A 26,856-nucleotide genomic window follows, 5' to 3' on the forward strand; every position below is an offset into this window, starting at 1 on the left:
TCAGCCTGTTGTGTGTTACTTGTGTTCGCATTCAAATGAAATGTTCTCATGGGATTGAGGTATCAGTTTTATTACTTCATGATAACTGACCAAAGATAAAAGGAACTACTTTTTTAACATCACAATCGGGTTGTGCTGGCGACAACCAAACTGCCAACTGTGCTGATGAGCCCTGGTTATTTTTAGAAAACAGTCCTCTGCTGCCTAAAGCCAACCCTGGAGTGGTTAATATGCAGACCGTGTCTTACCAGGGATTGAGGAAAACCAAAATGGAAAGGTGAGTCAAAATCCCCCGCGAAAAGTTGAATATTTAGTAGGCTTCAAGTGGATGACAAATGCATTGGAGAAAACGGATATGTGAATTATGTGAGTGAGTGAGAGAGTGTTAAGGCCCTGACACACCAACCCGACAGCCGACCGTCGGGAGGAAAGGCAGTCGGACTGATCGGTCTCCCTGAGTTTGTCAAAAAAGTGCCTGGGAACACACCGAAGCGACGCTGACTTGAGCGTATGTTCTGCGCATGCACAAGACCTAATACGTCTCCATAACAGCAGGCGGTGCTTAATCTGTATTGTCGCCCAAAATATGAAAACCGGCAGCTGATTGGACGAAAGCGTCACGTGGGTCTGGCTGCTCCCGGATTTTACAACCAAGCATAATGGCGGCTCGTTCAGAATACGATCTCATATTTTACGAAGATAGTTTTTTAGATTATCGGGTTGGTGTGTCAGGGCATGGATGTATTAAGAGAACTGGATACGGTGTTCCGCGGGAAGCCCTGTACATTCAAATGAGAGTGCTGAAAAGCGCATAAAGCAATCATGGAGCTTGGATCTTCCACGTTGACTGGCCCTTGACGTCACGATGGACATGCGCACTAGCAACAGTTTGTTTGTGTTGTCGTAGCAACACGCTTGTTCATGTTGTTGTTTGTTCATGAGCTTCTCTATTGTGTCTCTTACAAGTGGCGAACTCATAAACTCGCCGTTTTCATTGTATAAAATATTCACTAACGTTAAACATTGTGTTTTCGTTGTTCCTCATCGTTTACATGCTTAGCTAAATAAACGATGCATGTATTAGGACAACCAAGGAGATGTAATTATGTCGTGCTACTAACTAGCTACTAGCTTGTGCTAGCTACTAAGGTTAGCCTGCAGTTTTGTGAACAGAGCTTCTCTTAATAACATCCATGGCTTCATCTCTCATCCACATTACAGGCTTTACAGCATACATACCATGGATGTATTAATAGAACACATGGTGAATTACAACCATTAGTGTTAGTATTATCCATTATTACAACTACAGGACCCCGGGAGAACAGTCATTTGAGCATGCACAGTACAGTCTGCTCGCGTCCATTATGTGCATTCATAATGTATAGTTTAATAACTCCTGATTCGGCTATTAGTTCGACTATGTTAAAAACATGACGTCTTAAACAAGGACCCTTTAAGTTTTTCGGGCTGGTAAACTGATGTACCCCAAAAAAAAATATCCGCTGAAATATATAAGTTTCTTTCTCCATGCAAAGTCTATGTGAAAAGTCTCTTTGGGCCATGGAGTGCAGTAACACCCTTATCCGCTAAGCCCATGGTGGCTTTAAGACATGGCGCTCTTCCTGGGGGCTTGTGTCAGGGCAATTAGAGTGTAGAGTTCATGAACTTCATTTTGTTAAGCAGTAATGTCTGATCATATTTCTTGGAAGCGCTGAAGGGATTGTGTATGAATTTCATTCACATGCCGATTCGGCTGAAAGCTGAATTAGCACTTCCAAGGAAAGTATTCACACATTATAATCAAGACATAATGGAGCATTGCTGTTGAAAATAGTGAACAAAACCATTCATTTAAGTGTGTAATGATTATGTGGTTTGCTAATACAGTGGATCGACAATCCTAGAGTGCAACTGATGGATATACAAATCTCATGGTTTGATTATTTTAATGTACTGTAAACATTTCATTTCAAGGCTTCTTAGTCAATATAAAGTCCAGAGTTAAAGCGATTAGCTCAAACAACAATTTTGAACAATTCAAAAGGCTAAAAGACATTTTAATACCGTCGTGATTTTGAATACATTATTTTTAATTGCAAGAAATCCCTCTTTGTCTCTATTAAGACGTGAGTTGGCTAAAACCAACCTTTTCACAAGACGGTAAAAATGTGTTTGAAGAAGTCTTTTATCCTTCTTCTGAAATTCATTTTGTCTTCTTGCTTTTTGGCCTTTTGGTCTTCGCTCCAGATTTGGTGGCCTCATCCTGTGAAACAAGAGGAATGGGCTATGGAATGAACAGACTAATAATTATCTTACATAAGCATCTCCACTTAATGGTGCCAAAGCTTTTTTTCATGTTTAATATTTGAGTGCTGTTTTAAAGCTCATGACTCCATTTATGACACACTTAACCCCTGCTGCGTTTATCTGCCTTACTGAAATGTGAAAATAACAATGTAATGATTGGCATGCACCCTACAATTTTAATGTATTCAAATAATTGCTTCAAACCAAACACTGCATTCTTAAGTACTCTTATACAACATCCTTTACTAATTATTGCGGTGACAATTCATGCTGCCAACTTGTAAACCTATCACTTTAACAGCCTGTCTGCATACATGATAATTTGGTTTCATACAGCAGTGTGATAATGTGGGACGTTTTATTATGCATGCTGCCCCTTCATATCGCATATGGCGTTTGCAATAAGGCTGTAAACCAGTCACGCAGAAACAGTTGTTGTCCCAATTAACATTAAAAAATGTTCCTGGCTTTTGGGGTTGGAGTTTCCCCTCCATTGTAGCCAACAGTAAGTAGCCTTGTTACTATTTTTAAGAAGCGACTCACATGCTGCAAAATAACTGGCAGCAACCATTCACCTTGTTAGGTCCTGAGGTGTAAAACTGGTGGTTCAGATCTTGTTTTCTTAAATCTATCTTCCTCCTAAATCCAATCCCAGTATCAGAGATTTTATCTAATTTTGTATTCAATCAACATTGTTCTTACTCTCTCTTCCCTAGAATTATTGTCCTGTTTCCAATTTAGATTTTTTACCTCAACAATACAAATGGCAGGATGAGGCACTGTCTGTGGGAACTGAATTTCTGGACTTCCATCAATATGTCTTCACAGGGGCGCCCAGATAGCTCAGTTGGTAGAGCGGGCACCCATATGTAGAGGTTTACTCCTCAACGCAGCGGGCCCGGGTTCGACACCGACCTGCGGACCTTTGCTGCATGTCATTCCCCTCTCTCTCCCCTTTCCTGTCTTCAGCTGTCCTATCAATTAAAGGCCTAAAATGCCCAAAAAAATAATCTTTAAAAAAACATGTCTTCACAGATTAAATTGGTGTACCTCAAGGGTCAATTCTAGGTCCTATTTTGTTTTCTTTCTTTTAAAAAGACCTGTATTAAAGTTTATACAATACAAGTATATACATACACTACATGTTATATTACAATTCCTGTCCATGCTTGCTCTTGCCAAGAGTTTTGGCAACTTTATTCACTGTTGTGAGATCTTTTGTCATTTTTGTTTGCCGAGCTAGCAGTGTTAGTCTAGGGAGTCAAATCTCAACAATTTTAGGATTAACTCTGTGAACATTAATCCCAACGTCCCCCCTTCGTGTCCTGCTGAGGACTTTTGTTGCATGTTCCCTTCCCCTCTCTCTCCCTTTATTGTCCGTCGTCTCTCTACTGTAAACGGTCCAATAAAAGCATAGAAAATGCCCCCTCCCTCCCAAACAACTTGGAAAAAACAACCATTGCCATGAAAGTTTGTTCACAGTCCCCAGAGGATGACTCCTTATGACTTTGGAGATGTCCTGACTTTTCCTCAAGGACATTTGTGAAATGTCTCAAACTGTGGAATAGATGCCAATCAATTTGCTTAAGACATTGATGTCTCCCTAAGGATAAATCATAAAAACTTTGGTGATTCTCTAAATTTTTATCAATCTTCCAGGCCAAAAATTTAGTTTATTAACTTTTGGTTTATGTTCAAATACCTGTAAAACTAATGACATTCCCTTCCGCCTCAGCTGTATTTCTGTGTTTAGTACTAATTAGCAAATGTTAGCATGGAGCGAGGAGCGCTCACTCTGCAGCTACTTCTGGGGGGCCAAAATGCCAGAGGTAGCCGTACACTGATAACAGCAACAACAAAAACAACCTGACTGCTCGACTTCAAGAATCTCAGTTGACTGAGGGGTCAATAACTGATGATACGAATATTCAAACTTCTAGGAGGGCAGCCCTAATAACATTTGATCCCAACTTAACTTTAAACATGACATTACTCTCTAGTCTTTACCATTTTAAATCAGCCCTGGAGCATGGAATTCCATGCTATCACATCTACTGGAGGTATTTTTCAGGTCTCAATGATTGCACTGCTTTTTGACCTGTCAATCAAAAAGACAACTAAAACCAAGCCGTTTGTTTTAGAATCAATTTTAAACTGTTATTTTTAAAGCACTTCATGAACTTGAAACAAGCTATTCTGCAGAGGTTTTAAGTCCCTCCACCCAGGCAGTGGCCTATAATTAGTTGTCACAAAGTCCAGGCTTGACGTCCACAGGAGAACTGAGCCTTTGCTGTCAGGATGGAAGTGAAATCAAGTGTGGATTCTTTGACAGTAAGGTGATGGGGTTTTGAAGTAGGATACTTCTAAAAGTAGGTTTGCAGTACCTTTAATCTCTCTGTGGCAGCAGCTCAAAGGTCAATCACGTTTCTTTTGGAATAATTTAGTAGAACACAAAGAAGACTTCAATGCAGACTGTACCTAACTTTAGGCTGGTGAAAGAGAGGAGAGACTGTTTGATCTCTAGAACATGTGGCAACCAGACACTTCAAATGCAACCATTTCCCTAATGTGACAGCTACTGGAGAGTTACTGGGGAGACACACAGCAAGCCGAACAGACACTCCACAGTATTATAATAAATCTAGGTGTCACTATAATCTGTAACTATACTGAACAAAATTATAAACGCAAAACTGTTGTTTTTGCCCCCATTTTTCATGACCTGAACTCAAAGCTCTAAGACTTTTTTTATGTACACAAAAGGATTAGGTTAGTGAGCACTTGTCCTTTGCCGAGATAATCCATCCACATCACAGGTGTGGCATATCAAGATGCTGATTAGACAGCAGGATTATTGCACAGGTGTGCCTTAGGCTGGCAACAATAAAAGGCCACTCTAAAATGTGCAGTTTTACTGTATTGGGGGCATCCGGAGGGGGGGGTTCCGAAAACCAGTCAGTATCTGATGTTAGGGTTAGGATTCATCCAAGTGCCAGACGCCATCGAATGTGAGCATTCAGGTAGAGAGAGAGAGAGAGAGAGAGAGAGAGACCTGTGAAGTGCTCACTAACAGATCTAGACAGATTTGTGAACAATATTTGAGAAATAGGCCTTTTGTGTACATAGAAAAAGTCTTAGATCTTTGAGTTCAGCTCAGGAAAAATGGGGGCAAAAACAAAAGTGTTGCGTTTATAATTTTGTTCAGTGTATATGTCTGACAGTCTTCTTTTTTGCCCTTCAGACTCTGCTTTGGTTGTCAAAAAGGCAACCACAATCTGTTTTCAGATAAATGGATGAATATCAGGGTAAAGGTCAATTAAACTACAAGATATCAGATGCTTCCCAGTATCAGAAAACTGACAGCAATGCCAGAAATTGACTGATGATGTGTCAGCGGAAGATGACAGAGCGATATGTAAGAGGCCCAGAGAGTATCTCACCATGGCGGCAGTATATCCTTGCTCTACCAGGATGTTGCGAGCACAGTTGTTGATGTGTTTGAAACGGTCAGGACCCAACAAAATACCTCCATACCACCGAGACACGACCACCATGACATTACGCACGTCCAGAATCTGTGGTGAGAGACAAACGCGTATTAAATGTGAAATGAGTATGATTTTGAGCAAGCTGGAGTTGCCAAGAGAAGAACAAAATAAATTGTTACACAACACCCTTCCCTTGCAACCAGTTTCAAGCAGCCAGTTTTTGGGCACCAGATGTGATACGGTGGAATCTTCATTAAGTGTATCTGGCTCAGGCCATCGGCTGTCATTCTGAAGCCGATGGCCTGACACTCCAAAATGTGGGGATATTTTTCAAATTTGGCTGTCCTCCACAGAGTTAGATGAGAAAATGGAAGTGTGAGTGTGTGTGTCTGTCTCTGTGTGTGTGTCTGTGTGTGTGTGTGTGTGTGTGTGTGTGTGTGTGTGTGTGTGTGTGTGTGTGTGTGTGTGTGTCTCTGTGCGTGTCTGTGTCTGTCTCTGTGTGTGTGTGTGTGTGTGTGTGTGTGTGTGTGTGTGTGTGTGTATGTGTCTGTGTGCGTGTCTGTGTGTCTGTGTCTTTTGTGTGTGTGTGTGTGTGTGTGTGTGTGTGTGTGTGTGTGTGTGTGTGTGTGTGTGTGTGTGTGTGTGTGTGTGTGTGTGTGTGTGTGTGTGTGTGTGTGTGTGTGTGTGTGTGTGTGTGTGTGTCTAGCTCGCTCCAGGAAATGTTTAGCCCAAAGACTGGAAGGTTCAATGTTCAAGTTATCATCCATAAAATCACAGCAATTACAGCACTCCCATTGTAATCAACCAAAGCGGTTTACACAAGATATAAATACACACAATATATATATATATATATATATATATATATAAATAATAACTCTACTTAAAATTAGAATCCACATAAGCAATAAAAGACCTGTTAAAGGGGAGCCATAAAAAGAACATCCAAACAAGAGCGTAACAACTGTAATTAAAGCTGCTCTAATCATTATTTTTTTATATTAAGACTGGATCAAATGTTGAAAGGATTCTGTTTTTTTTTAGTTTAAATAGAGACTGGCTGTTTTTTCACCTAGCTTTCTTTGGGCTAAGCTTATAACATGTCCTGGATCACTCTACTGAACACACAGATATTAAATTGACTTATTGAATCTTCTCATCACAACTCCTGATAAAAAGAAAATAAGCAAAGTCCCCAATATGTCAGACTATGTCTTTAACATAAAGAGAATTTGACTCCGCACAGCACACAAAAAAAGTCTCAGGCACATCTGGCTGCCAACGCTATTAATCAGATCCTTTTTTTTATTATTCATTACCTCCCTCTTCCACATTCAGAGGCAGAAAGCACAAATCTAAATGAGGAAACGGGAAGAAAGGCTTGTGGAGAGGAAGATTAGAGAAGAATAGATTAAGGAGAAAGCTCTTCATGTAAAGTGCCCAGTACGCTGAGAGTGACAAGTAGCAGATTAATCAGCGCGTTGCTCAGAAGGATGAGCAGGAAGACAGCGGACCTGATACCATCACTCCAGCTACACTAGGTCAATCAGCTGCAGGAAGTGGCCTGATACTACGTCTTTTTATCTGCTCTTGTGTACATGTCCACGTGGGTTAGTCTCGCTTTGTCAGACGTTCCTCCACAGCGCTGCGGAGGAGGGTCTGGCTAGTCCACACAGCATTTTGGGATGGGAGAAAAACGTGCTCTGGTTTATTGGCATTTCTTTAAACCAATCACAATTGTCTTGGGCGGTGCTAAGCGTCGGACAGAGCCACGGTGCCTCTGCAAAATAGCTTCGGGATGGAACTTGTTTTGGTGGAACGTCTGTACGTTTAAAAGTTGTTTTAGTCGTACAACAGAAAACTCAGATTGGACAGATAGTCTAGCTAGCTGTCTGTAAGGCTGTTTTATGCTTCTGCGTCAACTCCACGCCGTAGCTACGGCATCGTGACCCTTTCGGAGTTCTGCGTCAGGGTTGCTTTGCATCGCGGTGCATTTCACCGCCATAACGCTAGGGGGTGTCGCCTGTGTCGCTCAACACCGAAACAGTACTCAGAATGGCAAACCCCATAGACTGTCGTGCTAAAATATGAATCTTATTTGTTTGGCCTTTTCTTGCTCAGATTATGTAAAAAGTAGTGAGAAATAGACACAGTAAAATCCATTGACCTAGTTACTGTAACCAGAAAATAAGTCGGAGGTTATTTGTGAGCTGTCTGCCAGCCAGTTTATGTTATGTTAGCAAGCAAACTTTAGCACAACTGCCCACAAAATACTGCTTGCTGGCGCAGTGCTAATTTCAAAACATTACTGACATATAGACACTCTACAAACGGATAACCCCGTCATTGTAACCAAAATATGTCTGAATTTATTTTCAGAGCTTATGTCAGTGAACTAGCATGTTGCTACTCCCCACAGTAGGCTGCTTGAAAACCGACCATCAACACACAGGACCAGTTGACCAATCACAGTCCGTGTCGCCTTGACACAAAGTTACAAATTTTTTGGAGGTGCACGGCGAGCTACGGCGGAGGGCTCGGAGGGGGGTTCGTGGCGACGCAGAGGGGTCTGCAGGGGTACGCCATCGATTTGACGCAGAAGCATAAATCAGCCTTTACCCTGCAGAGATCTGAGGAGCAGTTAACCATAGTCCTCAGAAATCCACCGGAGTTTAAAATTACAACACAAAGAAAGAGGAAGGCGACGGACATCCGGCCGAAAAGAGTGACATCCGGCGGAATTTCAGGTGGCACCGGAAGAATCCCGGAAGTGGAACATCGTGGATCTATGCTGCACATGGGTTAAAGCTGCAGTAGGTAACTTCCATAAAATACATTTGTGTTGTCATTTTTGCTCAAACTGTCACTATATCAGAACAGTACTACATGGATCAGATAATCTGTGAAAAAAATCGCGTTCCTCTGCCTCCTCCTGGTGCGCCTAACGGCATAAGGAAAACAACCAATGAGAGCCGAGGAGTCTCTAATACAGGGTCAATGACTGCTGGTGAACTCCAATCAAACTGTAAAACTAGGCAGCGCTGATCAAATATGAATCCTGATTCTGTTACTGCATTGCTTTTTTCTGCCTCAAATGTTTTCAGAAACACGTTTTAGTAATGTTTAGCTTTAAAATTAGAAAGTTTGCTCCGGTCGGTGATTGGTTTTAGGCTCAACCTGGTCACAATAAATTGAAATTTAATAAAGTACGCATTCACAATGTTTTAACATAAGTTTGTAGCCTTTTTTTTTTTTTTTTTTTATTTATCCAAAAGGCAATTTAAGCAAATTAGAGCCAAGACTGTTTTTTAAGTGGCTGACTGTATGGAAGGAAACACTGTATATTAGTCAAAGACAGCTTGATACATCCAAATGATGTGCAGCTGATCAGTTTCACCAACAATTTATTTATCTCTCTAACAGGGTCACACTCACTTAGACGACTGCCGTCATCTCATAAATGAGTATGAACTTTGTCATGAGTCATGGACATCATCTGGAGAAGCTCTGACATGACTCAGCACATACTGCTAATACGTATGACAGAAGTACTGAAGGCTCCACTGAGCTGTGAATACAGAAAGCTTTTGTTTTGTGACAAACCTTTCACTGGCCTTCATTCCATATTACGAGGAGACAAAATGTGTGTGGACAATTGCACATTTCAGTGTGTGGGGTGTGTGTGTGTGTGTGTGTGTGTCATAGTGCCATCTGACAGCACAGCCAACAACAAAGTGCTTCTTTTATGTTTGAAATGAAAAGATTAATAATCGTGTGAAAATACTATTGTGGGCTATTTCTAAGGAGAGGGACAGAGTGGAAATTCACCCATTATGTAAAAGTGAGTGGTGCGGGTTATACTAGTGAGGTCATGTGCCCATGTAAGAGTCAGTCTCTGTGTATTTTCCTCAAGAAGTACACTTACCTAAACAAAAGTTCAAATCATGATTCTTACTTCATTAGAGATCATGATGGTGATGTAGGACAATTAAATCAACACCTAAAAGGCTAAAAGAAATGAATGAGAAACCTTTTTATTTTATTATATATATTTATTTATTTATCTATCTATTCAGGGTCGCAGGAGGGCTAGAGCCGTTCCCTGCTAACGTTAGGCGAGTGGCAAGACAGACAACCATTCCGGTCGCATTCACAACTACAGGCAATTTAGTCAACAATTAACCTAATTAACCTTGCAATATAGTCTATATCCATGACGTTTCACTTCTGGGATTGCTCCGCTGCCGCTGGAGGTTCCACCAGATGTCTCTCTTTTCAGCCGGATGTTCGTTACCTTCCTCTTTCTTTGTGTTAGCATTTTAAACTCCGGTGGATTTGTGAGGACTATGGTTAACTGCTCCTCAGATCTCTGCAGGGTAAATCCAGACAGCTAGCTAGACTATCTGTCCTATCTGAGTTTTCTGTTGCACAACTAAAACAACCTTTAAATGCACACGTTCCACCAAAACAAGTTCCTTTCCGAGGCTATTTTGCAGCGGGACCGCGGCTCCGTCCGGCGCTTAGCACCGCCCAAGACGATTGTGATTGGTTTAAAGAAATGCCAATAAACCCCAGCACGTTTTTCTCCCATCCCGGAATGCAGTGTGGACTAGTCAGACCCTCCTCCGCGGCGCTGTGGAGGAAGGTCTAGCAATGCGAGACTACTTGCAATACAAACTGCAACTTTAAAAAAGAAATCCACTTTTAAACTTAAAGCAAAATGTTGTTGTTTTTTTTCTTTCTGAGAAGTCACTGGAGCCGTTTCACCCCGATCCACAATTAATTTTTCACAGCTGCCACTTTGCCAGTATGCAAACATTAAACGCTCAAAACCTACTTAGAATGAGTATGTTGACATAGTTTTAGTCTTGTTCATTTCTATTCACTCACATTTTCTGTCATCTTAATACAAACTACACAACTTCAAATATGAATTGGAAAAAGTCCATTTTTACCTGGACCACATCTCCCTTCACAAAATGTTCCCATGTGAACTGACACCGAGGCCATGCAGCCTTTCTGGCGGTGTAATAGTAATCCTCAAAGATTGATGGTGCGGTAACCTGCCCGTTTCCACGTCACCTGACATGAGTAACTTAAGGCCAGTAAATATTTTCAAATATCTGTAAAACTTTCACTTTTATGTTGTAAAATGTACAACAATTAGCATGAACATACAATGTCTGTATTTTCCGTACAGGAGTGTGACCCCTTTGATCTATTCCATACAATATATAGTTAAATATCACATACATAGACTATGTGTTTTTAATGAGGAACATGTCTAGACTGGGTAAATCCAGCCCGATCTGCCGGTGATTTGATTTCTCCCTGCAGCTCAGGCTGGACACCTGTACCTTTTTCTATCCTGCTTCCATTACAAATCTGCAGGGACCAATCACAAACTGGCGCGCTATTGGCAGGTTTAACATGATGACGACAGAGAAGCGACGGCAAGCAGCTTTTTGTTTACATTCAACATGGCGGCCACCGAAGCACAGTAACCTGTAGATGAAAGTACGTCACCCGGATCGTTGGTCGGATTGGTCGAAGGACTATCCAATTGCGTACAGAGTCATTTGAACTATGCCCGTTGATCACGCCTCTTGTACAGTAGAAAATACAGAGCAGACTCCCCAGACTTATGTTTAATCTTAAAAGATTTATACTTGGTCTGGTGATTAGAACATGACAGACAGACTAGAACATGTCTTCAAAAGCTTACGATAGAGAAGGTACTGACCTCCCACAGAAAACAAGAGATGGAAGCTGTCAGAGTCTGTGGCAAGCTCCTTACTTACCCATAATGTTATAATAATAAGTCAACAGGGATAAAAAAATTGTAATTAATGGAAATTCATACCTATAAACAATAATTCTACACATATTACACATTGTTCAATGTAAGCCCAGATTATTAATTAATTGCACTGTTGTTATCTGTACCTCTGGAATATAGTTTCTTTGAACATCTTTTTAAATTGGAATATGTTTGGACATTGCTTTAATTCATTACTTAGTGTGTTCCACAATTTAGTGCCGCTGACAGATAGACAGAAACTTCTCCTTGTAGTGCGAAAACTGGGAGTCTTAAAATTTGACATTCCCCTCAAGTCATAGCCCCCATCTCTTTCAGAAAATATTTTCTGTATGTTGCCAGGCAATAAATTGTTTCTCGCTTTGAACATAATTACACCTTTCTGAAATTCAACTAGGTCAAGTAAATGTAATGCTTTAGACTGTAAAAATAGTGAATTGGTGTGTTCCAAATATCCAGTGTTGTGAATTATTCTTATTGCTCTTTTTATAATTAACGATTTCAATGAATTGTGATATGTGTTACCCCAAACCTCTACACAGTAACTTAAATACGGTAAAACCATTGAACAATACAAGATGTGAAGTGATTTGTTGTCTAAACTGTGCTTTGCTTTAGCCAAAACTGCAATACTTCTAGACAGTTTTGCTTGGATATGTTTTAAATGAGGTTTCCAGCTAATCTTGTCATCTATAATCACTCCAAGAAATTTCATTTCACATACTGTTTCTATATTAACACCCTCTATTTGTAACTGTAGATGACTGATTGATTTATGATTACCAAATATCATGAATTTGGTTTTACTCACATTTAATGAGAGCTTATTCATATCAAATCACTGTTTTATTTTTCTGAATTCTGAAGTGATTATATCCAAGAGTTGCTGTAAATTCTGACCAGAACCAAAGATGTTTGTATCGTCTGCAAATAATACAAATTTCAGTTATTCAGATACTTTACATATATCATTTATATAGAGGATAAATAATTTTGGTCCCAATACTGACATCTGGGGACACCACACGCAATGTCCAAACATTCAGATGTATAATCTCCCAACTTCACAAATTGTTGCCTGTCTTTTAAATAACTGCTTAACCACTTCAACACTATGCCCCTAATCCCGAGCCGTTCCAATTTATTAATTAATATGTCATGATTAATTGTGTCAAATGCTTTTTTCAAATCAATAAATACTCCCACTCCATATTTCTTTTTGTCTGTGGAATTTGTGATTTCTTCAATGAGTTCAATTAAAGCTAGTGATGTTGACCTGTTTTTTCTAAATCCATATTGACTGTCAGTAAGTAATTTAAATTTGTCTATGAATTTGTCTAATCTGTCATTGAAGAGTTTTTCAAGAATTTTTGAAAATTGTGGCAGTAAAGAGACCGGCCTGTAATTTGTGAAGTGGTGTTTATCTCCAGTTTTATACAAAGGTATGACTTTTGCGGTTTTCATTTTAGTTGGAAATTTACCAGTTTGGAATGAAAAATTAAAAATATGAGTTAATGGTTGTGAGATCCCCTCAATTACATTTTTTACTATCTTAATATCTATTTCGTTACAATCAGTGGATGCTTTAGTTTTGCATTTTTTAACAATGTCTATTATTTCTTTTTCTTTTACAGCTTTAAGAAACATTGAGCATTGATTTCTTTCAATAAGATCATTGTATCTATTATCAGTTATCTGCGGAACAGGAATTTTTTCAGCTAAATCTGGTCCAACAGTTGCAAAATATTTATTAAAATTATTGACCACATCCACCATATTATTAATGTTCTTTTCATTACAAGTAAAATGCTGGGAATAATTAGACTGACTCGTACCCTTTCTTATAATACTATTTAGTACATACCATATACCCTTCATATTATTTTTATTATTATCTAATAATTTACAATAGTATTCTTTCTTACAAATTCTCATAATCTTAATTAACTTATTTTTATATTTATTATATTTATTTTCTGCTTCTATAGTTCTGTGTTTAATAAATTCCCTATAAAGTGAATTCTTTTTTTTACAGGCATTTTGTAATCCTTTTGAAATCCACGGCCTATCATTATATTTTTGTTTTTTGCAATATTTTTTTATCGGACAATTCTTATCATATAATAATTTAAATATTCTTAGGAATTCTTCATATGCATTGTCAATATCGTTTTCCTGATATATTATTTCCCAGTCTTGTGAAAGCAGATCATCTTTCAGTGCAACCATTGACTCTTCTGTTCTGACCCGTCTGAATAGAGGTTTATTCTCCTTTTCAGATGTATAGTTGCGGTTGTAAACTGTAAAAACTGGTAAGTGGTCACTGATGTCATTTATTAATAGTCCACTCACTGTGTTGTTATCCATGTCATTTGAAAAAATATTATCAATTAATGTTGCACTGTGGGAAGTAATCCTACTGGGTCTGGTAATTTTGGGAAGAAAGCCCAGACTATACATTGTACTAATAAAATCCTCTGTCATGTTGTGCTTATTAGGATTTAGCAAATCAATGTTAAAATCACCACAGATGAACATAACTTTCTGATTTGTTTTTTTAATGTTTACCTCCATCCAGTCCTTGAATGAATCAATATTAGAACCTGGTGATCTATAGATGCAACTTACAATAAAATTTTTCTTTGAATGTTATTCATTATTCTGAGCAAAAGCTTTACTGCACGTGTGCTGCACTGACTCACTCCTCAGTTCTTTTGGTGCCTTTTGTTTTTCCTTTTTGACAAATGCGACATGCAGTTTAGTATGCAGCTAAAAGAGCGACGTGTAGGTCAGTATTTTCTCAATGAATTGTTATTAACCTGCAGTAAATGGAGCAATCTCCCCCCTGCGGCCGTCTCGCCGTCGTCTTCGCAGTCCTGCAGGAAGCTGTGCTTGTCCTCGCAGTAAATCCTGCAACAGACAGAATTCCAACAGCTTGGCATTAGACGGGAGAGCATTGAGACATTTTGGACAGAAAATGATGCCGTGACACCGGCAGCCTCTTCACCGGGAACGTTTTTTTTTTTTAAGTGGTTTGAATGTCAACAGTAATGACCACCCAGGCAGTGCATGAGCAGCTCGACATTGACTCTTATTAGACCATGCTGAAGGAAAATGCACACACAGAAATTCGTGAGAAAAACACAAAAACACACACACACACACACATACACAGAAAGAGATAGACACATGTCTGTTCACATAGTACACAATACTACCAGAAAGTCTTCATTTTCTCTGGTGCTTTTTTGACATTTTTAATGCAGTGATGTGCCCTTTAGAGAAGACGGACAGGCCTTGAATCTTCACACAGCTCAAGTTCTCCACTAATGAGACACACTTTGGAGTGCTACCATGCCTAATGAAACTATGACAGATGTTAGGTCATATACACATTAGTCTATATCGACAACGGTTCATTTGGTATCCGTCACTTTCCGCTTTCTTAAACTAAGGTGTGATGGAAGTTTTGAAGAGAATTTGGATCGTGCAACAAGGCAGGCCTGCTCGGCTCGTTCGGGGAATGATTGTAAAAATTTACAAAGAAAATGTTTACGCCATTTACTCTCTTAACTGGGACGTTTTGGGACCGATTACACCCAACGATACACTGGTAAGAGCAAATGAGGTATCAATAACCATGTATCAAGCTCATTTAAATAGTTCACCTTACTTTATTGTGTGAATATTGTATTAGGCGGTATTTAACTCCTAATAAGACTGTAGCGACATGCCTATAGGTAGCAGTATACAGTGCTATGTGTACGACTTCTTCATTTGGTTACAACAAAGACAAAAGTGCTTAAAATTGTAGAAAACCACAATGTTTCGAGTCGTATATATACGACCTCGGGGGGGGGGGCGCTCTTTTTGCAACTTCCGGTTCATAACTCCGGAAAACAACTCGTAGATCGACTTCGGTGGACAAAAATAACGCACCATAAGTCTGGCAATGCAAGTATAAACTGCATATACATAGGCTATACAGTACATACTGCATGTGACATTACTGACCTGTAAGCATAAATATTATGAGTGGCACTAGCAATCTTCTTGTTCTCATACAGCTTCCCCAAGACCATTTTAACCTGCAACACAACACAGGTGGAACAATGAACATCATGACATAATCCTAACAAGCCTTTACATCTTCTCTACTGGAAATGAAAAGAGCTGATACGAGGAGTTTATCCTGCGCTCTGCTTTAATATAAACTGCTTTCATGCTTAAAACCCTGAGGGGATGTATGTCAAGAGAGAGGAGTGGGTTTCAAACCAAGTCAGTTTGAAAGGGACGCTGTGTCTGTGCAGATGACGTCGACATGCCATTTGATGCTGCTGATGACTAACGCACAAATTACTCAACTGTTTATGAAAGGAAAATCACATTTCCTAGAAACAGAACTGAGGTGGGGGAAAATGCTATTTCCAAGTTGGAAACAAAAATGTATATGATGAAAACGAAAATGAAATCCAATAAAACAGAAAATAAGAATAATCACAATCATTTTTTAATAATTCCTTAAATTGTTTCACAATTTGTTTTGTTCATCCATTGATTTTAGGCCATTGATTTATGTGTTTATTTATTCCACAATGCCTTATTTAATTATTTAAAAACTGAACTCTATGGGGCTTCATATCGTTAAATATAATTTACACTTGATAAAGAAAAGGCTCAAAACTAACTAGGTCTTCAATTTGCTCTCAGTGAAGCAGTTTTTAAGACTTTTTCTCAATTATATCTTTGGTTGAACTGAACACTTCCAGACTATTATAAGACGATGTGCACAGTAAATGCTGTGCAATTAATAAAATTTTGATCGGGATTCTGGCTCCCAACGATCGCGAAAACAATGTAATCGAGAAAGACAATTATTTTGCACGTTACTTTCTGCAACTAAACTCTTATTGTGGGAATAGTAAAGTGAAAGGGAAATTTCACACTTCAAGATGTGGATTTCTTTAACTGTTTTATAGGGTGGCCGAGACGGTTCAACGCAAACACAAAAGCTACAACACAAATACAAAAACCACAACACAAAAGCTACAACACACACAAAAGATACAACACAAATACAAAAACCACAACACAAAAGCTACAACACACACACAAAAGCTACAACACACACACAAAAGCTACAACACACACACACAAAAGATACAACACAAATACAAAAGCCACAACACAAAAGCTACAACACACACACAAAAGCTACAACACACACACAAAAGCTACAACACACACACAAAAGCTACAACACACACACACAAAAGCCACAACACAAATACAAAAGCCACAACACAAAAGCTACAACACACACACATAAGCGACAACGGACGTGTTATTTTATGTTTGTAAAGTAAGTGAAACATGGCTCCTTGCTAATTATGATTACTGTTATGATTACTGTTGTTCAATATCTTTGTATTCTCACTAGAGATGGCCCGATACCATTTTTTGCTTCCCGATACCGATTCCGATATCTGAACTTGCGTATCGGCCGATACCGAGTACCGATACGATATCAGCGTGTCATATATTTTATTATGTTTTAACAACTGTATACTACTATCCCTGTATGGATGTGATATGATTTCTATCTTTGTTGTCGGTCTGGCTCAGGTTAAACTCTTTGTGAAACATGAACAAACACAAACAAGGAATGCCCCAGAACTTTCTTTTATAGTTAAAACGGAAAAAGAACAGAAATAAACTACTTTAGCGTAGATTTTCTTTAGGACTATTATGCGGTATCGGATCGGTGCATAAACTCCAGTACTTCCCGATACCGATACCAGCGTTTTAGGCGGTATCGGAGCCAATACCGATACTGGTATTGGTACCGATACTGGTATCGGTATCGGACCATCTCTAATTCTCACGTATGCCATTTACGCTACGAAGCTACAGCTATAACGTTATCTAAATGGTGCCCAGCGTCTTTTAACGCACAAGTGCTACGTTTAAAGTCTATAGATCGCGAAAACAATGTAATCGAGAAAGACAATTATTTTGCACATTACTTTTTGAAACTAAACTTTTATTTTGGGAATAGGAAAATGAACGGGAAATTTCACACTTCAAGATGTGGATTTTTTTAAGTTCAATAAATGTAAATCTTTCCAAAATTGAAGGAGTAATCGTGTTAAATAATCTTGATTTCAATATTATAAGTAATTATGATTTATTTTTCCATAGTCAAGCAGCCTTATGTGCAGGTCTCAGTCCATTCAGTCTATTCGCTGGAGGACGGCTGCGTCTGTAAATATTTTTGTCTAAACAGCGCTCCACAGCAGGTGGAAGCTCTTAAGACGAGTCGGTTTGTTAACGGAGAGCCACAGAGTGAGCTTAGAGAGCAGGAACGAGCCAGATGATGTTTCACTTCGGGAAATTGCTGCGTAAATGAGCACATTTATACCCCTCTCCTCATCCAGACCCTCGTGAAGTCATTTCTACTGAAACTCCAAATGAGCTGTCGTTTGCCATTTGTCTCCACGGTTTGAGAAAAAAAAAAATCGTTTATCTTTTCAGTTGAAATATTCATAGATTTTTTTTTCATGTCACTGTTTGCTGTATTGTGTGGTAATGTAAAAGATAATAACATGTCATTCATGTTTTGTACCTGTCTGGGAGTCACCACAGGTGCTAGGTGAGGCTGGAAGGTACTGCGTCGGTCTGTAATGGCATTTCCATGTTTTATGGGAGGTAACTCTTCATCTACGGCACAAAGCGTCACATGTCATACCTCAGAAAGATCTATTTTTAAAATAAGCTATGCTTAATGCTGATCATTGAATGCAATCAGTGGTGGGACAAGTATTTAAATCCTTTACTTAAAGGTCCCATGACATGCTGCTCTTTGGATGCTTTTATATAGACCGTAGTGGTCCCCTAATACTGTATCTGAAGTCTCTTTTATATAGACCTTAGTGGTCCCCTAATACTGTATCTGAAGTCTCTTTTATATAGGCCTTAGTGGTCCCCTAATACTGTATCTGAAGTCTCTTTTATATAGACCTTAGTGGTCCCCTAATACTGTATCTGAAGTCTCTTTTATATAGACCTTAGTGGTCCCCTAATACTGTATCTGAAGTCTCTTTTATATGGACCTTAGTGGTCCCCTAATACTGTATCTGAAGTATCTTTTATATAGGCCTTAGTGGTCCCCTAATACTGTATCTGAAGTCTCTTTTTATATAGGCCTTAGTGGTCCCCTAATACTGTATCTGAAGTCTCTTTTATATGTTTTTTGTGTCTTTTATATATCTCATTTATATCTCTTTCCTTAGGATGTGCCATTTCTGTGTCTGTAGCTTCAAATGCTATTGAGGAGGAGAGAGGGGGGGCAAGGTGGAGGGGGGTGTGTGGCCTTGACCAACTGCCACTTTGCTTGTTTGAAAGCCATGATGTCTCTCTCTCTCATGGGCGGGCAGAAAGGAGAAAGGGGATGTAATCTTGCTCCTTATGATCTCATAAGGAGAAGATTCCTGATTGGCCCATCTGAGCTTTCATTTTCTCAAAGGCAGAGCAGGATACCCAGGGCTCAGTTTACACCTATCATAAAAAACCTCATAAAGTGAAATTTTCATGCCATGGGATCTTTAAAAAAGGGCCCATATGGTGAAAATGGATTTTTATGGTATTCTGTGTTCATATATATTAAATTAGTGTTTAATATACACATATAAATGGTACAGATATAAGTTTAAGTGTCACCATATGGGACCTTTAAGTAAAAGTATTAATACCACACTGTAAAAATACTCTGTTACAAGTAAAAGTCCCGCATTGAAAATGTTACTTAAGTATGTATCATCAGGAAAATATACTTAAAGCTATAGTGCGTAATTTCTGTCTCCCCCATTAGAATTCTAAGTAATGACAACAAGAAACAGTCAGCACATGATACAAGCCTTCCATGACCGCGCATATGTACTTAGTTACATGCCACCACTGAATGCATGCAACAATGTGTATCATTCTATTGAGCGGTATACCGTTTGCATGATCCATGAACAGATGTGCATGTTCTGTGTTCAGTTGGAGAGTCTTGAGGTCTGGTATGTCTTCAGGATCATCCACTTCCTCCTCAGCTGTCATGTTCACCTTCTCTGGCTGCTCCACTGAAGCAGGTCATGGAAGAAACAGGTCTTGTTTACCAAAAGCTCGTGTTTTTTTTAAATCCCAAACCCCGGACCTGTAAAAAGGTCTCTTCACTGAGTTGTCTACAAACTAGGCAGCTTGTCATTAAAATAGCAGTGATCCAGAATGAAAATTTGCTAAATGTTGGGGTGGAGATGTGTTATCATTCTGAGTTTCATTTTAATTTGTTTAACTTGTTAAAAACCTTCGGGGAATTCTGCGCCCGCAGATTCCCTGTGGATCTGCTAATGAGCAATCTATTACCAAATGACCATGACATGACCTTAACATTGACACTAACATGGTTTCATGAGCTATGATACCAAGACAGACAATTCATAATGGATGACACCAATTACTAGAGCATGACTGACACTCTTTTAGAACCAAAAATAATAATAATTATAATGGTTAGAATGTTAGCACCAGTTTAATCGGTGGATACAATCATGAACAAATGTGCTAAAACTAAATTGGACTCTGGACAAACTGTAATAGGGACCTCATGCATTTTCCTGCAGTATGTAAAGTAATTGTCTTTTTTCCCCCTTCATATTAGTTACCCTGTGTATATCAAAACCAATGTATTGGTGGTGGGCGGCCAATATCTCATCAGTTGATAATATCAGCTCTATGAAACAGCAGTCGGGCTCCAAGATAAAAGAAAAAGAAGGATGAGGCTGGCGATATTCTACATTTTTGTTACATTCAACAAATCTCAGGAAAATACCAAAACATCCGCAGCCTTTCTGTGTTCTGTGGTGATAGACAGATGGTTTATCTAATCAGCTAACCAGTATTTTCAGCCAACGGTAGCCCTAATTCTGTTAGCTGCTTGCTAATCCTTTTTTCTCTTGGATCCTTCTTTTGGAATATGGACCGGGAACCTGAAATGGTGCCTTTTATTCGTAAATTCTCGTTACACAAACGGCAAATATCCTTTACTGACATGTTGCTTGCTTGCTGAGCTAACAAGCTATGCTTTGCCTGCAGCAGCAGGGCCTTGTGGTTGTATTTTCATAAGCTTCGTTGATCTGATTGGTTGATTTGGCCCGTCTATCATCAACTATAGGTCAACAATCAGCTAACCAGTATTTTCGCCCCTTCCCAAAAGTTCTCCAATGGAAAGTTCCCAGATGGATATGCCGAGCAAATGCGAAGCAATCCATCTGGCGAGTCAGGTTATAATATTATAGCAGGATCAATTTATTTAGTTTGTTTTTTTTTAAATGAGATTTGATACTGAGAAAAATAAAGCAAATATTTTTTATGTTCTTTATGAGAAGCAGGTAGCCTGGATGCCAGGCAAACTTTGCCCCGCCCACAACATTTGAGGTCGGGAAGTTCGGTCTGGACTTGATCCGTTGTGGAGCAACTATGCTTGAACCAGAGCAGTTTGGACCAATCACATTGTCAGGGCGGGCTTTATACGATGATGGACAGATGATCAACAGTAACGTAATCAACCACGTCACCAAAGAGCGCTTGGGTTGAATTTGTTTACAACAAAGATGGCTGCCGCTGGAGAACTGAGATGTGTAGATTCTGCCACAGCATCTGTTATAGAAGATATCGACAGTAGGGTTGTGCCAATGGACGATATCATCGTCCATCGTGATGGCTGGCCGACATCACGATGGAGAGGCACCATCGTGATGCCCCCCACGGACATCTGATTGATTTTACTGCACCGTACTTAAGTGAAAGTAGGTCAAGTTGTAAAACCTACCAGCAGGGCAGCATTTACAGAGGGCATTTAAATGTATCTCTAATCGTTTCTATGTTAACTGTTGGCCCATAGTAGTAGAAAAAAATATTTATGTAAAGAGATATGAGCTACCACCCGGCCCCGACGACGATATCATTGTCCATCACGATGTTTTACTGTAAACATCGTCAACTGCCAATTTAGGGGACATCGCCCAACCCTAATCGACAGCACATCATTTTAAAAGAGGAACAGAGAACCGCGATCAAGGCATATGTCGATCGGAAAGATGTTTTTGCCGTCCTTCCTACGGGATTCGGCAAAAGCCTCGATTGCTCCGATTGGTTGTAGGTCCATCCGATTGAGTTCAGAGGCATTTTCTTTCCTGGTTCGGTTGAAACACGTGCCATAATGACAGCCCAATGGAGCAGCATCAGACTCAGATTCTGACTAGAATCTGAGTATGACGACGTCAGGCTAAGGAGTAGGTATGCTTTTTCAAGAAAGTCAAAGCCAGTTAAATCTTATGACCATAATAAAAACATGATAAAAGCTGAACTGGTCACATATCTAACAAACTTTCTGTGGAGTAATGCCTATAGTGTTTATTCTACACATGCATTTACACACACACACACACACACACACACACACAATCTATTGAAAGTCAGAGACTTGATATTTACATGGTCTCTCTGAGGTTTTCCATCCTTTGCTTTCCGTCTGGTCCCATTCAAACAAACTTTATCATCATTATTGCTCTTGCTTTTCATGTCCTCTGTTATGTTAACTCCCTTTCAATTTCCTTCTCTGTGAACTGTGCATCTTTAGCCTCATCACTCCCCCCTCTCTTTCTCCCTCTCTCCCTCTCTCCCCAATCCCCCTGTCAATTAGCTGGCAATCCCGCTCCCAGTTACGCAGATATATAGGATAATTTATACCACGCAACAATGGTGATGACAAATTAATTATTTTAGGCTTGTTGCTCAAAAGATGGCAGAGTCTGCCTCGATAATGAATACCGCTGGGCTCGGCTGTGGATAATCGAGACGGACCAGTCTCCACGGTGACACGTGAAGAAAATCTTTAATTTGGGTATCTTTTTACACTTCAAAAGATTTTGCCATGGTAAGAGAAGCCATTACATAGATACCAATCTTAATTTGATGCAGTCACTCAAAGCCAGCCACAGAAGGGGTTTTTAATGCCCCAACAGGCTTTTGTGCTCATCTTATCACAGCTTGAGACCACATCAGATAGTTGTTGTAATGGAGGAAAATCTTAGCAGAACTTTGAACCCACATGTTGTGTTTTATACAGCTTTTATCAAAAGTGTTTCAACTTGCTGTATTAACTGCTGGGCGGAAATGCCAGAGTCACAGAAAAAGAATCAGAAAAACAGTTACAACTGCCAGCAAGTTACTTGGGATAACACTACCGAGCACTGAACACATTTACAAAGACAGACTGGTAAGAAAGGCCAATAACATTGTATGTGACTACACACACCCCCTGGCACACCATTTTAAACTACTGCCATCTAGGCGTCGTTTCTGCCCACCCCTTCTGACCAAGAATAGATCCAAATTTTGTACCACAAGCCATAAAAGCCTTAAATCAGTCAAAATAAGCTAGATGTTGAGCTGGCCTGGTCATACCAAAGGGAGTATAGTGTATTGTGGTGTGTGATGTATGTTCTTCATGTTATGTTTGTCGGTGTCGGTGATGTAGGGACTATTTGTTTGCATCATATGTCTGATGTCCTGTCATGAAGTGCCTTGCGACTGTGCCGCAAACCCAACTGCCCCATGGGGTCAATAAAGTAATCTACTACCACATTTAGACGAGAAGTCAGGTAGGAGAAGTCTCAGTAGATTCACTTGAAAACTTGAAACCTCTGATACGACTATTTGTGTTTAAAAAAAATGATCAAATATGATCAACAATGTGAAGACTGAGAAACAGTGGGCTTTATCAGAGCCAAGCATCCAATGAGAAGCCTGGTTTTGTTCACTCCGGTGTAAAATTTGAAGATCCTCAAGTACTAAAATCTGTAAGAATGTGTTTGACAGGCGTAGCAACAGTGACTGAGGGGGACATACAACAAATTACTCTTGTTGTGTTTAAAGTAAGCTCTACTGAACTGATGAATTTCGATCAAGAGTACGTCAATCATTAAGAATTGCTTGAGAAAGTGTGTCCCTTAAAGTGATGAATCTCATTTGTCACACCTCACCTGTTTCTGAGCTCTGGGATTTCTCCACGAGGAATTCCCGAACTTTTTCCACCCACAGGTAGAGGATGCTCTCCCCTACATGCTCCCTGTAGAAATGGAAAGATATACAAATGAAGCTCATCGAAAGTCCATTCAGGCAGACTACCATGCTTCACATTTCTCTCTCTCCCCCAACCTAATCAGGTGCATTGTCATCAGCTGAATGTGGGCGTTTACTCGTTCAGTTAAACCAACCAGATTTTGCCACAATCTCTGCAATTGCACTGTTGCATTCAAACTTTAAATCTGTTCTACTAATTGTTGCAGTCAGCGGTTAGCCTGGGAAAACCCTGACGAACTTCCGGCAAATTTGAGATTTGCTCTGCAAGTCAGTCTGGCCAAGAGCCCATTCAAGCCCATTTCCAATTTTTCCAAATCGAGGCACCGATCATAACCGCTGAGGCAGGCTTTACACGATGATGATAGCGCAGCGACGGCGAGCAGCTTCTTGTTTACATTCAACATGACTGTTCTCTTAATACATCCATGCACCGAACCCGTTGATGCCGCTGTCGCTGCTACGTCACCCGGGTCGTTGGTCTGACTGGTTGAAGGACTGTCCAATTGCGCCCAGAGGCATTTGAGCGGCGTCCGCTGGTGACGCCCCCTTTGGAAATGAACTGTCAATGAACCTCGTTCAGCATACAATCTCATATTGTACTAAAATAGTTCACTGAAACGTGTTTCTGAAAACATTTTAAGCGAGAAATAGGCCGTGCAGTTGCTGAATCTGTCTTCATTTCAGATCGACAAATATATAAATAAATAAATAAATAAATACAAACAAAAAAATATGTAAATAAATTAAAAAGGAATAACTATAAATATACATACACATACATACATATATACATATATATAGATAGATAGATAGATAGATAGATACACACATACCTACACATATAAAGTAAGATCCAAAAAAAAATAAAGAGTCCTACCGCCGCCACCAACTGTTACATCAGTCACCCTATACACATCCTGCGCCTTCTCTCGACCATGTATAGTGGAATTAAAATATAAATTAAACAAGTACACAAGACAATAACCGGGTAGATGATGTTAATAAAAATAAATAAGTAAATTAAATAAAAACAGATAAACAATCAAATTAACTTGAAAATACCTAAATAAATCAAATAAAACCTTCAGTATACAAAAGCATAGATACAAGTAGATAGCCAGATAGGATCAAAGCAAAAGCAGAGAAGGGGAGATCCAACAACTGGCAATAACAGATATAATAACACAAATCATCTAGTGGAAGTGTTCCAGTCTAAAGCATATCTCCCCTTATTCACAGTGTCCCGCAGGGGCGGGGGTAAGTACCTCAGAAAGGCTGACCATGTTCCCTCAAATAAATGATTATCCCCTTTCATTCGCACAGTAAGTCTTTCTAAGGGTAAAACTTTATACGTTTCTTGGTACCACTGTGTGATAGTTGGAGGTTTGTCACTTATCCACTGCTTTAAAATACATCTCCTAGCCAGAAACAAAGGTTTGTCACAAAGTTTAAAATCTGTTTGACTTAAAGATAAAGTTTTTGAAGGAAAGCTTAATATGAATAGGCCAAGGTCTTTTGTTAGTTTAAGTGAGAACATTTTACTCAATTCCTGGGCTACATTGCTCCAAAACCTTGCAATCAAACGACAGTCCCAGAAGCAGTGAATGTACGTCCCGACATCAATTTACACTTGATGCAAAGGGGAGAGGTCCGGTTATCCATCTTGTTAAGAATTAATGGTGTTATGTGGGATCTATGGAGTATCTTATATTGGGTTTCTCTCATTTGGTTGCAAATAAATGTGGTTTTGGCAGAGACTATTGCTTCATGCCAGTCATCTTTGATGAATTACCCACCAAGATCGCGTTCCCACTTCTGTATCACCTTCCTTATATCCGATGGGTCTAAGGAGTAGAGCAGCGAATAGGAATGAGAGAGAAAATGTCTTGTGTCTTTTCGATTCAATATAAATAAATCTATATCACCGAGAGAGGGAGTGCCTGTGTGGAGATTTTTCAACTTTGACAGAATAAAGCTACAGAGTTGAAGATACACGTAAAAGTGTTCAGATGCAATGTTGTATTTTTGTTGAAGTTGTTGAAAGGACATCAGCGTAGAAGGTCAGTTTAAAAGATTTTCGTCAGATTTTGAGAAACTTTAGTCACGCTCATTCCGCTCCCCGTTTCCGGGTTAGCACTCTACCAATCAGATGGGTCACTTGAGTCTGACTGCCGGCAGTGCCCACCCCGCCGATTATACATGTCAAATGGGCCAAAATGAAGGCCGACAGCCCCTCGGACGGACGACGGCACGGAACACACCGAACAGACTTGAGTCACCGACCTCGCCAGACTGTCAGACGGCAGATTATCGGCTCGGTGTGTCAGCGCCTTTAAATGAAGTCTCTCCTGACTGAAATGAGGTTGGATTATCTGAGAGAGAGACCACAGAAGAATTGCACTGGAAAAACAATCATGAAAAGCTTTTGTTGTGGCCAATATGACCCTGCAGTGCCTCCTGGAGAAGTCAGAAATGATGAGAAGCACTCACACATAGAGGTCTTCCAGGCTGTTTGACAATTTGGTCCTCTCGGGGCCTCGCAACCACGCTGCGCTACAAAGGCCGAGAGCAAACAGAGGGTTATTGAGTAAGAGGACGAGTGGGGTTTCGAGTGCAATGTTCCAGCAGTTCAACAGATCTCCGCAAGATTAACTTGAAAGGCAAATAGACTCACTTGATCTGGTAGATAGGTGGGGCGGCGCTCGGATAATCATGCGGGAGAATGATCTGCTCAATAAGCAGAAGAAAATAAATCCTTCAAACAAACTGCAATGCTCACACACTTGCGATTAATATATTCAAGATTTATTTTTTTCTCTACCTGCAAGCATGCTGTCAGTTTTGGCTCCTCTAAGTCGTCGGATATTTTGATGCAAAATATTCTGGATGCTTCATCTATGACACACCATTCCTCCCCATAGATAGAGGACAGAGCCTCCACCTCTTCAATCTAAGCGAGAGGAAACAATAAGAAAGCAAAAACATCACTCATACGTGTCTGTCGGCATGAAGGAGGCGAACAATCCATAAAGTCATTTCAGCATGTGGACC

General features: G+C 39.8%; 1 protein-coding gene across 1 annotated transcript in view; it reads right to left on the minus strand.

The window, feature by feature from the left end:
- Positions 1 to 1,039: 1,039 nt before the first annotated feature.
- impact (impact RWD domain protein) overlaps positions 1,040 to 26,856 on the minus strand; it is a 28,496-nt gene continuing 2,679 nt past the window's right edge. Inside the window, exons 2-11 of the mRNA XM_028587498.1 lie at positions 26,627 to 26,755; positions 26,480 to 26,532; positions 26,296 to 26,358; positions 23,706 to 23,791; positions 19,617 to 19,742; positions 18,242 to 18,336; positions 15,631 to 15,704; positions 14,436 to 14,526; positions 5,751 to 5,885; positions 1,040 to 2,266 (exon numbers count right to left, since the gene is read on the minus strand). Coding sequence (XP_028443299.1) covers positions 2,207 to 2,266; positions 5,751 to 5,885; positions 14,436 to 14,526; positions 15,631 to 15,704; positions 18,242 to 18,336; positions 19,617 to 19,742; positions 23,706 to 23,791; positions 26,296 to 26,358; positions 26,480 to 26,532; positions 26,627 to 26,755 — 912 coding nt within the window. The 3' untranslated portion in view covers positions 1,040 to 2,206. The remainder of the gene's footprint in view (positions 2,267 to 5,750; positions 5,886 to 14,435; positions 14,527 to 15,630; positions 15,705 to 18,241; positions 18,337 to 19,616; positions 19,743 to 23,705; positions 23,792 to 26,295; positions 26,359 to 26,479; positions 26,533 to 26,626; positions 26,756 to 26,856) is intronic.

This window comes from Perca flavescens, chromosome 9 (genome assembly GCF_004354835.1).
Source record: "Perca flavescens isolate YP-PL-M2 chromosome 9, PFLA_1.0, whole genome shotgun sequence".
In the NCBI taxonomy this organism is placed as follows: Eukaryota; Metazoa; Chordata; class Actinopteri; order Perciformes; family Percidae; genus Perca; species Perca flavescens.